The 12545-nt window shown below is 39.8% G+C and overlaps 1 protein-coding gene across 10 annotated transcripts in view; it reads right to left on the minus strand.

Annotated features, from left to right (window-relative positions):
• Positions 1-1233: 1233 nt before the first annotated feature.
• The window catches only part of ZMYND11 (zinc finger MYND-type containing 11), a 106721-nt gene continuing 95409 nt past the window's right edge, over positions 1234-12545 (minus strand). For all 10 annotated transcript variants that reach the window (XM_026843271.1, XM_026843275.1, XM_026843270.1 and 7 more), the window contains 4 exons: positions 11458-11526; positions 9301-9573; positions 8193-8378; positions 1234-3420 (listed from right to left, as the gene is read on the minus strand). In XM_026843271.1, coding sequence (XP_026699072.1) covers positions 3298-3420; positions 8193-8378; positions 9301-9573; positions 11458-11526 — 651 coding nt within the window. In that variant the 3' untranslated portion in view covers positions 1234-3297. The remainder of the gene's footprint in view (positions 3421-8192; positions 8379-9300; positions 9574-11457; positions 11527-12545) is intronic.

A 12545-nucleotide genomic window follows, 5' to 3' on the forward strand; every position in this document is an offset into this window, starting at 1 on the left:
GAGGTGGCCTGGGAAAGGGAGCTCAGGGAGGGGCGCTGCCTCTTCCCGACCTCGCTTTGCTGGCTTGTTTCAGCATAAATGATTCATTTGCAACATGTGCCCTATGCTGGCTATTGGTATTCAATCGAGTTTCATCAAGATGAATGAATAAAACTTGCACTCAGGTAAAATTCTGTGATTCATGTGAAAACAGAAAAGTTTGGATAGTAAAATAATGAGAGAGTTTTGAGGGATCTTTAAATATTTAAAATACATTTTTTTCTTTTTTCCCCCTGGGACTAGCAGGTCTTAATTCACACAGGGAAATTCTGAATTGCCACAGAGAAGCCAATTCCCAGTGTCTCTCCTGCAGCCCTGCAGTCACACTGGGGCTCCAGGACAAACCTCCCTGCCTGTGGCTGGTCCCCAAACGGCCCTTTCTCCTGAGGGTGGCTGTGGGACACGCCCCGTGGGCAGCAGCACCAGCATGGGCCCTTGGCTCCCTCGGGCACCTTGCGGGCAGCAAGTCCTGATTTTGAAAATAAGTGCGAGAGAGAGAAACTGCTTCTCAGGGCTGCATTTTGTGAGAGAAATGCTGACACTGTTCAGGCTAGAGCTGGATTCACAGAGTCCTCTCAGCCCCACCAGATGAAAATTCATTAATAAAATGTCTAACAGGCACAGGCTAAGGGTTGGTGACTGGGGTAGGGAGGAGGCAGAGTGGGGACGCTGGTGAGAGGCAGCACAGGGAGACGGGGGTCTGCGAGCCCCACCCTGGCATTACCACCAGGACATGATGACCGCAGTCCCCGGAAAAGATTCGCTTTTGGAGCTGAGAGCCATGTGAAATGCTCAGGCCCTCGTGTGGACCTGCCAGCTCACCTCGAGCCAGGAGCAAGGGCCCCGTGAGTTCAGGCCCAGCTCCCCCATCCGCAGCCCCGGTCTTTTTAGGTGAGGACAAGTAAAAATAGCTGCCTCGTGAGTGCCCACCCAAGGGCGTGAGGACAACTGGCGGACAACTGGCCAAAATCAACACAGACACTTTCCGTGAGGGTTTTTTTAAATACATTTATTAACCAATGTTAACACATTAAATGACTCTATATATTGCTAGTCAGAGCAGCTTACAAAATGCCAGAATGCATCATAAACTGGACAGCCACAATGAATAATTACAATGTGCATAGTGGCTAAGCTCAACACTTTAATATAGCTTTATGATTTGCAGAAAAATTAATTTTAAATCATGATTCCTAAAACAATCAATTGTAATTTTACCTAAAACTTATACAAAACCAGGCCACAATCTTTTTTTTTTGTTGTTTTGTTTTGTTTTTTTTTTCTTTAAAACACACAGTTTTCACGCTGTAGTAACTTGGAAATGTGCAACCGTGTCAACAGAGACAAAAAAGCCAAAGTAACACGAATCTTACTTTCATGCAGCTATCAGATAAATATTACATATTCTGGAATGATTTTACACCAAAAATATTTCCACAATAACTTGCTTTCATAGGGGTGGATCGAAGTTTTGGAACTTGTAAAGTAATCGAACAAGATTGATTTTTAGTTGTGAAGTGTTTTACAGTCACAACACAGAGGCGACAAAAGTTAATTACACATTTATCAGGCAATAATGTAGCTGTGGTAATACAAGTTACCATCTACTTACTATTTTTTCCAATCAATTTACCACTTAATTTCTGCAACATATTGGGCATTATTTGGCAGTATCTAGTCAATTAACTTATATCACCACTGTAAGTAAAAATGATCAGGATTCCAGTGGTAGTTCACAGAAGTCTTAGTTATATTTTCATCTTTACAATGACCCTGACAAATCCTAGAGAAAACTTTTTTAAAGGCTCTCCTCCTGATTCTTCAGCTTCCATCGTTCCATCATGTAATTGCTTTCAATAAATATCAAAGATCTAAATAAATATTTACAAATTATTCCTCTAACTTCTCAAAAAATAGCTGGATGATTAATGGGCATATGACTCAGTCTAAGACCAATCTTTTAAAGAAACTAAAATGCGGAGACACTTTAAAAGAAAAGCTATTTAAGTAAGCTTTACATCTATTTAAAAAATTGTCTCTGAACATGGATGCAATTCATATATCTATATATAAAACAAACAAAAAAGAAAATCATTTTTCAACTATCGATCCATTCCTATTGGTAATGCTTCTTAATCCAGACATTCCGCAAAATACAGACTTTTTACAAATCACGGCATCTTTAATACAAGAAAATTAACATGCATTATTCTTCATTCTGAGTACAGTGATGGAGCTCATTATTAGGCAATGACCCATTACTACAAACATAACGGCTTCTGTGAAACTTAAGTGCTTTTTCTCTTTTTATTATCAAGTTACAATGGACCAGGTGACACCAGATCATAGGCAGTCAAATGACATTGGATTGGGGAGGCTGAAGGGGGGCACAATAAAGAAATTTGCCTCATAATTCCATGTATGAATAAAGGTAGTTGGGTTTTTTTGTTGTTTTTTTGGCTTTTCTTATTCTTGTTACAAGCACTCATGTTAGGACAAAGATGAAATGTGCAAACTTCGAAATTTAAATATTCATTTTTCTCTAAGATCCAGCTCAGTAAAAGATTACCCCAGTTCCCTGTGATTTTAAACTACAAGATCAAAGCTAATATTTTGTTATAAAAGTTATATATTGAAAAGAAATAATGAAAATAAAACACAGTTGGGAAATATTTAAGAAAAAATACGCAGGACTAGCACCTGCTGTGTCAACCCTGTTCCCAAATTCAATCATGTACCCACTGGTATAACCAATAGATAATGCCTTTAAACAGTAAAATTAAGCTGAACAAAACCAGCTCAACAAGGTTAAGAAATAAATGTTACATCAAGGTAGTATGCTTTGTTTTTCTGTAACAGTTCTACATTTCTTACATTCAGATCTAGTTTTTAAACGTTCTTTTTTTTTAAACTTGCATGACTTTTTTATCTTTAGATCTGCTGTTTTTAAAGATTAAAATCTCTGTAAAACCTAAAAATGTTTTAAAATTTGCTGAAAATGCAACAAATCCTCTAGTTTAAAATTATTTAAAGTAACCTGCTCCCACAGATGTTAAATTCATTTTGCCGACAAAATTTTGGAGGAGCATTAAACAGAAGATTGAAATTACTGTGCAAAATTTCATTTACGAAAAGTGTTTAAAGGCTGGTGCAAAATGGGAAGCAAATTCTAAACAATTTTGGCTTCTTGGAAACAAAAACCGCTGTGTCTGAGAATAGCAATCATCGGGGTGGTTTTCTAGGGGAGTCACAACTCTTTCATCTTTTTCTGCGGCAGGTACGTTTGTGTTCGGCATGCCAGTGCTCCTGCTGACACTTGATGGAGCAGTAGGAAGTGTTCCAGCAGCAGTGGTACATGGCCTCCTCTTCACAGTTGTAGCACTGGAGAGAACAAACGAGACGAGATTACTACCCTTGCAGGATCCCTCCTTACCGGCACACAAGTGTTCTCACTTGCTCGTGGATGCACCAGCACATGCAGAGCAATACTTCTCTTTTATTTATGCTTGGGGCATCGAGAGGCAGGGCGTTTTTCACACATGCTAAGTAAAGCAGCAATCTTTAGCAAATCTGCACAATGCTTCTGTATCTTCCAGAGTCTGGATTATTGCTTTTGAAAAAATCATCTCTCATCTAAGAAAACTCATCCCTCAGGGGAGTAGACAGACATTTTTCAGCCACACAGTGCAGGAACCACCTTCTACCCTACATTTATTATAATAGCACCCCGATCTATGACTTAAAACCTATGATAAATCAACAGGCACTTCTGGCATAAACTGGTTTTGCACAAGCTCAAAAATCAGGGTTTCTGAGGTTTCTTTACAAGCCTGACCTGTCCAGAGGTTGCTGGGGAAGATCCTTTTGGGCTAGGAAAATCTCAGAAGTCACACAACAACATTACTGGAGAAAAGAGTAATTTGTTACCAAGTGGTTTGTTACAGCCCATTTAGGGTAGGTCTGCAAGGAGGCTACTGTCAATGGGGTTTGCTGACTGCCAGACAGCGCTGCAATCTCATGAAAAGAAAACCTCGTGCTACACCCAGAGCTACTGAGAAGAGCGACAAAGAGCCTTTTCCTTCAGGTCTTCTGGAAAACCAGAGGCAGCCTGTCACACACAGGATGGCCTCATGGGCTCTTGCCTTTTGTCATGGCTGCCAGGATGGCACAAAACACCTGACAGAAAGAGATGCTGCACAGCCCATGATTTCTGCAGAAATACTTGGTTCTGCGGAATGCTGTAGCAAAGAGGGGTTCTATCCCAGAACACACAGAATGCCTCCTGTTTCATGGCAGCTGGAAGAGCTACCTGGAAAATAACCACATGGCCTCCGAGGAACTGAAAAAAAAGGGAATCAGCATGCTGGTTGACACTACGGATGGTCAGCAAGGAGCTAGGGCACCCAGACAGGCAATGTGCCCTAGCTCCAGGTGGTTTTATACCACTTAAGGGAATGCTGCAAATGCATTAACTATCATTCTGACAAAATCCTGTAAGGCAGGCCAGCATTAGTGCCAAAAGAACCACTTACACGCAGTGCCATTGAAAGCCAGGTTCTAATGATCTCAGATTTGTCCTTCTGAATATAGTCTGCTCAAAATCAGAGCATCTTTCTGAATCCAGTCTGAAATGCTTATTGCATGAGGGGGAACAGAGGGAGGGATATCACACAGTCTGTGCAGGCTGCTATCAAAGCACAGAATAACACACAATTTACTTTTTATATCCTCTCTAGCTACAGCACTGTTAATAAAACAAAGAACTACAAAGAAAACAAACCCAACTGCCCTAAAACAAAACCAAACCACAACCCTACACACTACTAAAAGACAGATCCAAGAAAACCGACATTTACATTGGCTAAACCAACAGCTCTTTATTTACATCAGCAATAAAGGGGCTTCCCTAGCTGCATGAGAAGGGAACCTCTCCATTTTCCTTTTATAACTTAGCTCCAGGGAAGTTTATTTGTAGAAATGTCTGAAAACAAGTGTCCTCTCAAGAGCTGTTTTCCTGTTTTTTCATGTTGTTGGCTGCCCACAAGCCTGTGGGAACTATTAGGATCATCTGCTGGAAAGGTGCAGGGAACAGCTGTGCATCTCCATTATGTACAGCATAGGCCTCAGCCCAGAGACCAGCTTCACATCTGCTTGCTTGGAGAGATCAAAAAAAGTTAAGACAGGAGAGGACAACTGATCTGTGAGTCCTGCACTTGCCTTTACATGTGCTGGCCATAAGCATGGGGTGTAAATCTCCACTCACATAAGGAAAATAGTGTCATCTAAGTTGGTACCAGCACATGTGGCAGAGAAGGCAAAATGCCAGCTGGCCTCAGGCCTCCTCTTTTCTTTGTATTTTGTCTTTCTAAACATTATCAATCACTTGGGATTTCGTTTCAGACAGTACACATCATGGACAGTGCTCATTCACATAAAAACAACCTGTTGCAATTCAGAATAAATATACATGTGACTATAATTGGAAGCTACAGAAGTTAAAAATTATCTATAAAAATGAACTATGCACCAATTTAAATGAGGCTTGTATGCAAGTAAAAGAACTGTGAGAAATTTAAAAAGAAACATTGTCAAGAGCAGCACTCTAGCCTGTATTCTGGAGGTCATCAAACTGCATAATCTCATGATCCCTGACTTTACGTTTCTTCCTTTCATTTGCTGTATGAAGTATCTGTATTAAATACAAATTTTCTGGAGGTATAAAAATGAAATTGGGTTAAGTCAAGGGGACTGTGACCCGTTAGAGCAACAGAAAACTTTGTTCTTTAACTATGAGTTATGCTCCTGAGGGCTGCGTGTGAATCTTCTCATGTGCCTGTACACCACCAGCAAAATGATCCCTTCATCCTGACCATATTTTTTTTTTTTAGGTATGAGAAAAAGACAAATATAACATGAATAATAGCAGCTCTATTCCCAAGCCTAGACATCTGCATTACACAAAACCATAGGTCTCTGCTCCTAATTAAAAAGCAAAGCCACCAAAACTCATTTAGTATGTGTGTTAATTACATGAGATTTTGGTAAGGAGGTATCATTATAATAGCAGCATACAAGAGCAGTACTACACACCAGGGACTGTCATTAGTACCACTGAAGGAAAAATCACTGGGGAGTTGTGTAATTGGACCAACTCCAGCCGCCTGAGGCTGTGTGTTGGCAGGCAGATCCATCAGCTTGAATGCAAAGGTGTTTATCCTCACCCTCCCTCTCCCACCACATGCAAAACAGCTGCCTGTATGATGCCTTCATTTAAAGTGGTGAATGACAGATAGTTCTGGGGCCACAGAAATGGGGAAGACTGTCAAATACTCTTTATATATTTAATTGTCTTGCTCAGAAAGAGGCTTTATGCACATGATCATAAGATGCATTGATGTGCTATCAGTGTGCTCTCTGACTAGGCTAAAGTATATGGCAAAGGCAGTGGAACAGATGAAAGAGTCTCAGGAGTCTCTTCCATAAATTCTGCCTTCAAAACCACCAAAAAGCAGCTATAGCTAAGAGTCCAGACTCATTATCAAGTTACTGTGATCGAGTTTATGCGTATCGGCTGAATGGCGGTAACAGTTCATATATGCACTCTTAACTTTTGACAGAAGAGAGATAATTTGACGTAGCTCTATAGTGGGCAATTCACTTTCCCTCTCAGGTGCCACAGGCAAGAGCATGCATGAAGCCATCAGCAGCTGGTGACTCATTAAACACAGTAACTCGATCAAGTCGGAGACCTAAGTAACTTCTCTGGTCTGCAGAGATAGGTAGACAGGGAGGAATTTTCTACCTGACAAAGACCCAAGCACTGCACTGTCATAAAACCCACAGTAAAATCTCTATCAGGAAAAGAAATTAAGACTCTACGGAAGCTCCGGCATTTGAAGTAATTCTTCTCTTTGCAAAAAAACCCAGACTTGTGACTGTGATAGTCATCAGCAGATTATCTCACCTTACTATTTATTTCATTCTTCTACAGAGCAGAGATTTCTCTGCAGGGACCACGGTTTCATCTATAAGAACGAGGACTAATGAGGCTGAACATAAACAAACAGCCCTTTACAGCAGAAGACAAACAGGAGCTGGGGTCGGGGCCAGGGCTGGCTGTCGGTGGGTGGCAGTGGCTGTCCATTGCAGCTCAGACCCGCGTGCCATCTTGTGGCAAGGCACCCGTGTGCTGCTCAACTGCATACAGCAAAAACAAAGCTCAAAAGGAGGCTAGCAGAAAATCTTGTACCCACCCTCCTGTATGTTAGAGATCGCCATTACAGTGCAGTGTGATTTCCTGAACAATGACTTTGATTTCCTTGTTCTGTGAAAAATTAGCAAGGGAATAGCGAAGTTTCTATGTGTGCCAGGCTCACTGCTCCTCAGTGTAGCAGTTTCCACCCTTATTCTGCTAGAGGCTAGCAGCACAGAATTATAGTACTCGCAGTGTTTGAGTAGATGCTGTACAGACATGTGGGAGAACAAACTTCTGACTTAAAAAGAAAACAGGAGACACAAACCAAACAAAACCAGGAAAAGTTTGCAGTATGTAATGGAATGGTAAATTAGATGTCTATCATGTCTGTTTTCACTTTTCTAAAGGGTAAATGAACATGGTTTTCCCAGGCAATGCTGCAGATTTGGACTAAAGGACTGAACAAGGGAGCGAAACGTATTTAGACAGTCATGTCTTAAATACAAAAGAACATAAAAGAGCTGAAGAAGCTAGGAGAGGAAAAGGCCAAAAGGATATCACTACCAGTATTATTAGCAGGGGAATCCAAATTGATGCAGCCAGGTATTGTATCCTCCAGGGCCTTGACATCAAAGGAGTGTGAACACAATGCAAAATATGTCTTATATGGAGTAAAACTGCATTTAGAAAAAAATATTTTGATACTAACATCTGGTTGGACTCAAGAAGACGGTGCTGTTAACACTACATAATTAAGATGGAAAGTAATCAGTACATCAGGTTGAAATTTGAAGGTTCAAAAACTTTGAAAGCAGTAACATGAAGGAGAAAACCTTAAAGCTGAAAGACCAGTGAAAGAGTGGTGTAGTTAAAATAAGGAAGAAAACACCTTCAATTGCCCTGAAGTATTCATAATGCATTTCCACTTATTGTCTTGTAAGAAATTTTTGACACTTACCCACTGCTTCTTCTTGGTCTGGGAAATCAGTTGCTTGTGCTGGCCTGCTAGCTTCTTAATTTCTTCTAAAAATTCTTCTTTGCACTTCTCCTTTACCTGCTTACATTTTCTGTCCATCTCTCCTTGTGCATTGGCCACAGCTTTATTTACAGCCTGCCTTTTCTCTTCTTCCATCTCCGTACGCAGCTGCCATGAGAAAGTCAGCAAAACAAGTCAATGGACAACTATTGGAATAAAAGTATCTTCTTTAAACCCCTACTCTTTAAACCTCCATTACTGATGTGGGTGGAGGTCACATAATCAGAGACTTCTCCTATTCAGAAACCAAAAAGTTCTCTTGAGTTATAACAAAACAACCATCCAAAATAAAAATGCTACCATATTTCTGTTCTGCTAGGCATCTTCAAAAGCAGCTAAATAGGTTCCATGTATATTTTGTCAACGATGTTTACAAATTTATGAATTTATTTTAGACAAAGATTTTGTCTTTTCCAAACCTATAACTGCACATAAATCACAGCAAGGACACAACAGAATTACAAAATAGAACATCCCTGAGTTCAGTAAGAGGTACCTTTAAGACTAACTGCCAGTGGGTTTCCTTTGCCCCTGCTCAGTTATCTAAAAGTCTGGTGTCTTAATTCTACAGGATTAAGCTCAGGCTTAGATACTGAATTTAACAGGTTATCATTAGAGAAGAAAACTCAAACAAATTTCGGTGAATCTATTTAATGTTTAGGTCAGAAGACTGACAAAAGAATTATTTATGAACAGCCTTTAAACAATGCCATCGTTTACAACCACACTCGACAATGAAGACAAAGGCTTTGGAAATGGATACTCATGAATGAACAATTAGTTTCATTTTTTGGATCACAAACTGGACAAGAATCAAAAAAAGCATGAGTCTTCTGTTTAAACTAAGGTCTGCTGGTACAGAAATAGTCTAAAAAGCAGTAATGAAGTCTATTTTTATGTGATCTCTTAGTAAAGGTTTTTTATTCATTTTCTTAAGGGTGGATGTCACAAAAATAGAAAAGAATGTGAAAAAAATCCACACTCCTCCTCTCCTCAAACCGGAGTGTAGGTGGTGTTCGACAAGTGTTACCTTTTCCACTGCCTCTCGCACAACTCTCTCAGTTTCTCTTTTGTGATCAGCTTTCATCCTGTCCTTGAAATCATTAAAGATTTTGGTGTATTTGTCATGGCACATGTTCTGACACACTCCATCATTACTTGTCTGGGTGCTCCGATGCAGCATTTTTGGAGAAGAGGCACTTAACTTCTTGGTCTGAGTTGAGACTGAAACTTTTTCAATGGGCTGAGGCATTGTGGGAATTTCCTGGCTTGAACTTACTGCTTCAGTTTCAGGTTCTGGCTCCTACAGAGAAAGAAAAAACTTGTAAATCCAGATATCAAAACAGAACAAGTTAACTTTCAGTTCCCCATGGAGAAAAATATGTTACATGACTAATGTCAGCGCAATTAATGTGAAAGGTGTCTGTTGAAGACTTTTAGTGCTAATGGGACGTGGGATCCCTGAGGAAAACCAACATGACAGTGGGTAGACTCTTTGGTCAGGCTTTTCTGACTTCAGCTAGGAGCCCTCCAGAAGGAAGCACAAGCATGGCATTAGTATGCCACGCTCACCAGCTTCTCTTCCCAAAAAGTACAACCACCATCAGAAGCGATGCTGACTCCCTGCAGATCTCTTGGGACTACTAAAGGGTTGCCATAGATTTCTTCCCCCTACCATTCTCCCCAAAGAGACTGTTGCTGCATGCCCAAGGTGCCTGAATTGTTTTGGCAGACTCTGGGCTTACTCTGGCCCAACAGGCTGCACTGGAATCTGTAATATTTCACTGATTTCATAGAACTGCTGCAGATTGATTAGTACTTCAAAGGTGCTTTGAAGATGAAAGGCTAATGAGCGTCTAAGTCTTGTTTCCAATAATATAGAACTAGACTTGGATGACCACAGAAGCTTTCTGTAATTACACAATTATCAAGAAAGAAATCATAGTTACTGTAATGTACTGTAGTGAATGCAGCTGCCTGTGCTATTACCCTGTAACACCAATTGCTTGTGCTCTTTAGAACAGATGTAAGTAATATTCCTGCAAACTCTTGGTGACATTTGAAGTGTCTGAAGACACAGATGAACATTATTTTGCTTTTTTTAAACTTGGATTTCCAAAGCTCATTTAACCGTGTACAGGTAAAGCATGCAGTTCTTGTAACACTGGACCTGCTCAGGACTGGACTTTGTGCCTGTCTGTGTGATGGGGCACTGCTCACACCAATCAAAAGGCTGATTCTGTATTCCCTTTTGCAACCAATTACTCTCTAATAGGTCACTGTGATTGACTTCTGGATCACTGGTCAAATATGAGCAGACCTAAGAGGTAAATGTTAAGACATAAATGTATAAAGCAAATCACAGCATTTGTTTGACAGAAAACACTATAAAAACGATGAGACATCCTAAACTGTAGTCTCCCTGTCAAATATAGTTTGTGCCCCAGGGAGCACAAACTGTGTGTCACGGCCTCCACAGATGAAGGTGCCTCCTGCGGTATCAGATACAATGGGAAGGCAGGTGCCCAGAGTGACAGTGTCTGTATTTCAGGCACCAGGGCCATCCCACAGAACTCTGGTGCTAAAATACCTGAACCCTTCTCTGTAATGGAGTCCTGAGTCCTCTTCCGAGGACTGTGCATATGTGCATACTTTTTCTTAGTGTTCAACATGCAGCTGAAACGAGCCAGGAAAAAATACTCAAAAGTTAGGAAATACGAGATTATGGCTGTGTCTCAGCAACTGCCCCCTTGTGTACAAGCAGAGTAATACAGTCCCTTGGTTACGTGATTGTTCAGTGTGCAAGTTGGATAAACAAGAAAATTTCATGGACAAAGGTGAATACAACATTTTCTAAACTTAATATTCTTGATCATGCAAAATACTTTCTAATTTCTGATGTTTATACACTGACTAACTAGACTACATTTTTCATTAAAAAAAAATGTTGTAATTTGATGGTTGATTTATTCGTGATACAGAATATGATTACGATGACACCAGTGGCTTGCATGTGGGATGTATAATTATGTTTGTTAGCAAGGAGGACCAAACTAAGGGGCTGGAACTTCCAAGATGAATACTATGAATAAGTAAAAGGTGACAGAAATTGAGGGGACTGTCTATTATAATTTCAGACTTTTTGTACTTCACTATCTCTACAAACATAGTAAGTGAGATTACTTACTTCTTTCTTGAGTTCCATACTCTGGTTACGTCGTCCTTTCTTTGCTCTTGGTTCCTGAGTAACCTTCAGCTGTGAACATTAAGAAAAACATACTGAATAATTCCAAAAGTCAGTTCATATAAGTAGCATTCACTGTGACATGTCTGATGTACCTTCTATTTGTGATTATTTGCAATTGTGTAATTTAGCAAACAGAAAATTCAATACTGTTCTTAAATAAGAAGTGCACACAATAAACTTTCCATATGATCACCTATGACTATGATTGCATGAAGGAACAAAATTCATGAACAAGGTCTAACATTCAAAATGTATTTGCTAAAATACCCTTAACCATTCTTTTCTTCATTTCACACACAAGTTCAAACACTTGTTTTCTGGAATATTCTGATATCAGTGACCCATAACTAGGAAGAAGATCTTTCTGGAAACCAGAAAACAGCAATAATTATAATGTATATATGTAAAGATGGTAAGATTACCCAGACTTGCTATAATTGATTATAACTTGAAGTGATATGAAAATTCATGCTTTAGAATAAAAGCCAATCTCCAGCAATAGAAACAAGGATAATATCAAAGGGGATGGTATATTATCTTATAATGGCTTACAGAAAAGTTCTTACTCCTGCCTTTGAAGCATTTAGTGCTAACACAGCTAGTGTTAGTGACAGGATACTGAAAAGCACTGACTTGGACAGCTACTCTTATGTTCCTGTATCTGGGAAACCAGTGAAACAGGGATAAGAATTAACCAAGTGAAAGATGAAGAGTTCGGGTGGAACAGAAAATATGTAAATGGCCACTTCGAACCATATGACTGACATTCTGAAAAAAATGGGAAAATGCCACTGTTATTTTTCGTAAATACAATTTGTGGGTGTTTTCCTGTTTCATCATACATGTTGCATCACTGCATACACAATATTAAATAAAGGACCTGTATAGGGTTAGTTAAGTAAAACAGGCTAAAAAACCTAAACCTACTTTGCTAAGGAGCATCCCCTTAAAGCAACATCCACTTTTATAAGCTTTCAAGTTTTCAGGTACAAAAGGGCAAAGGAAGAGGGTCAAAATATGCTGATTTT

This window comes from Athene cunicularia, assembly GCF_003259725.1.
Source record: "Athene cunicularia isolate RWA chromosome 2 unlocalized genomic scaffold, athCun1 chr2_part1, whole genome shotgun sequence".
NCBI classification, from domain to species: domain Eukaryota; kingdom Metazoa; phylum Chordata; class Aves; order Strigiformes; family Strigidae; genus Athene; species Athene cunicularia.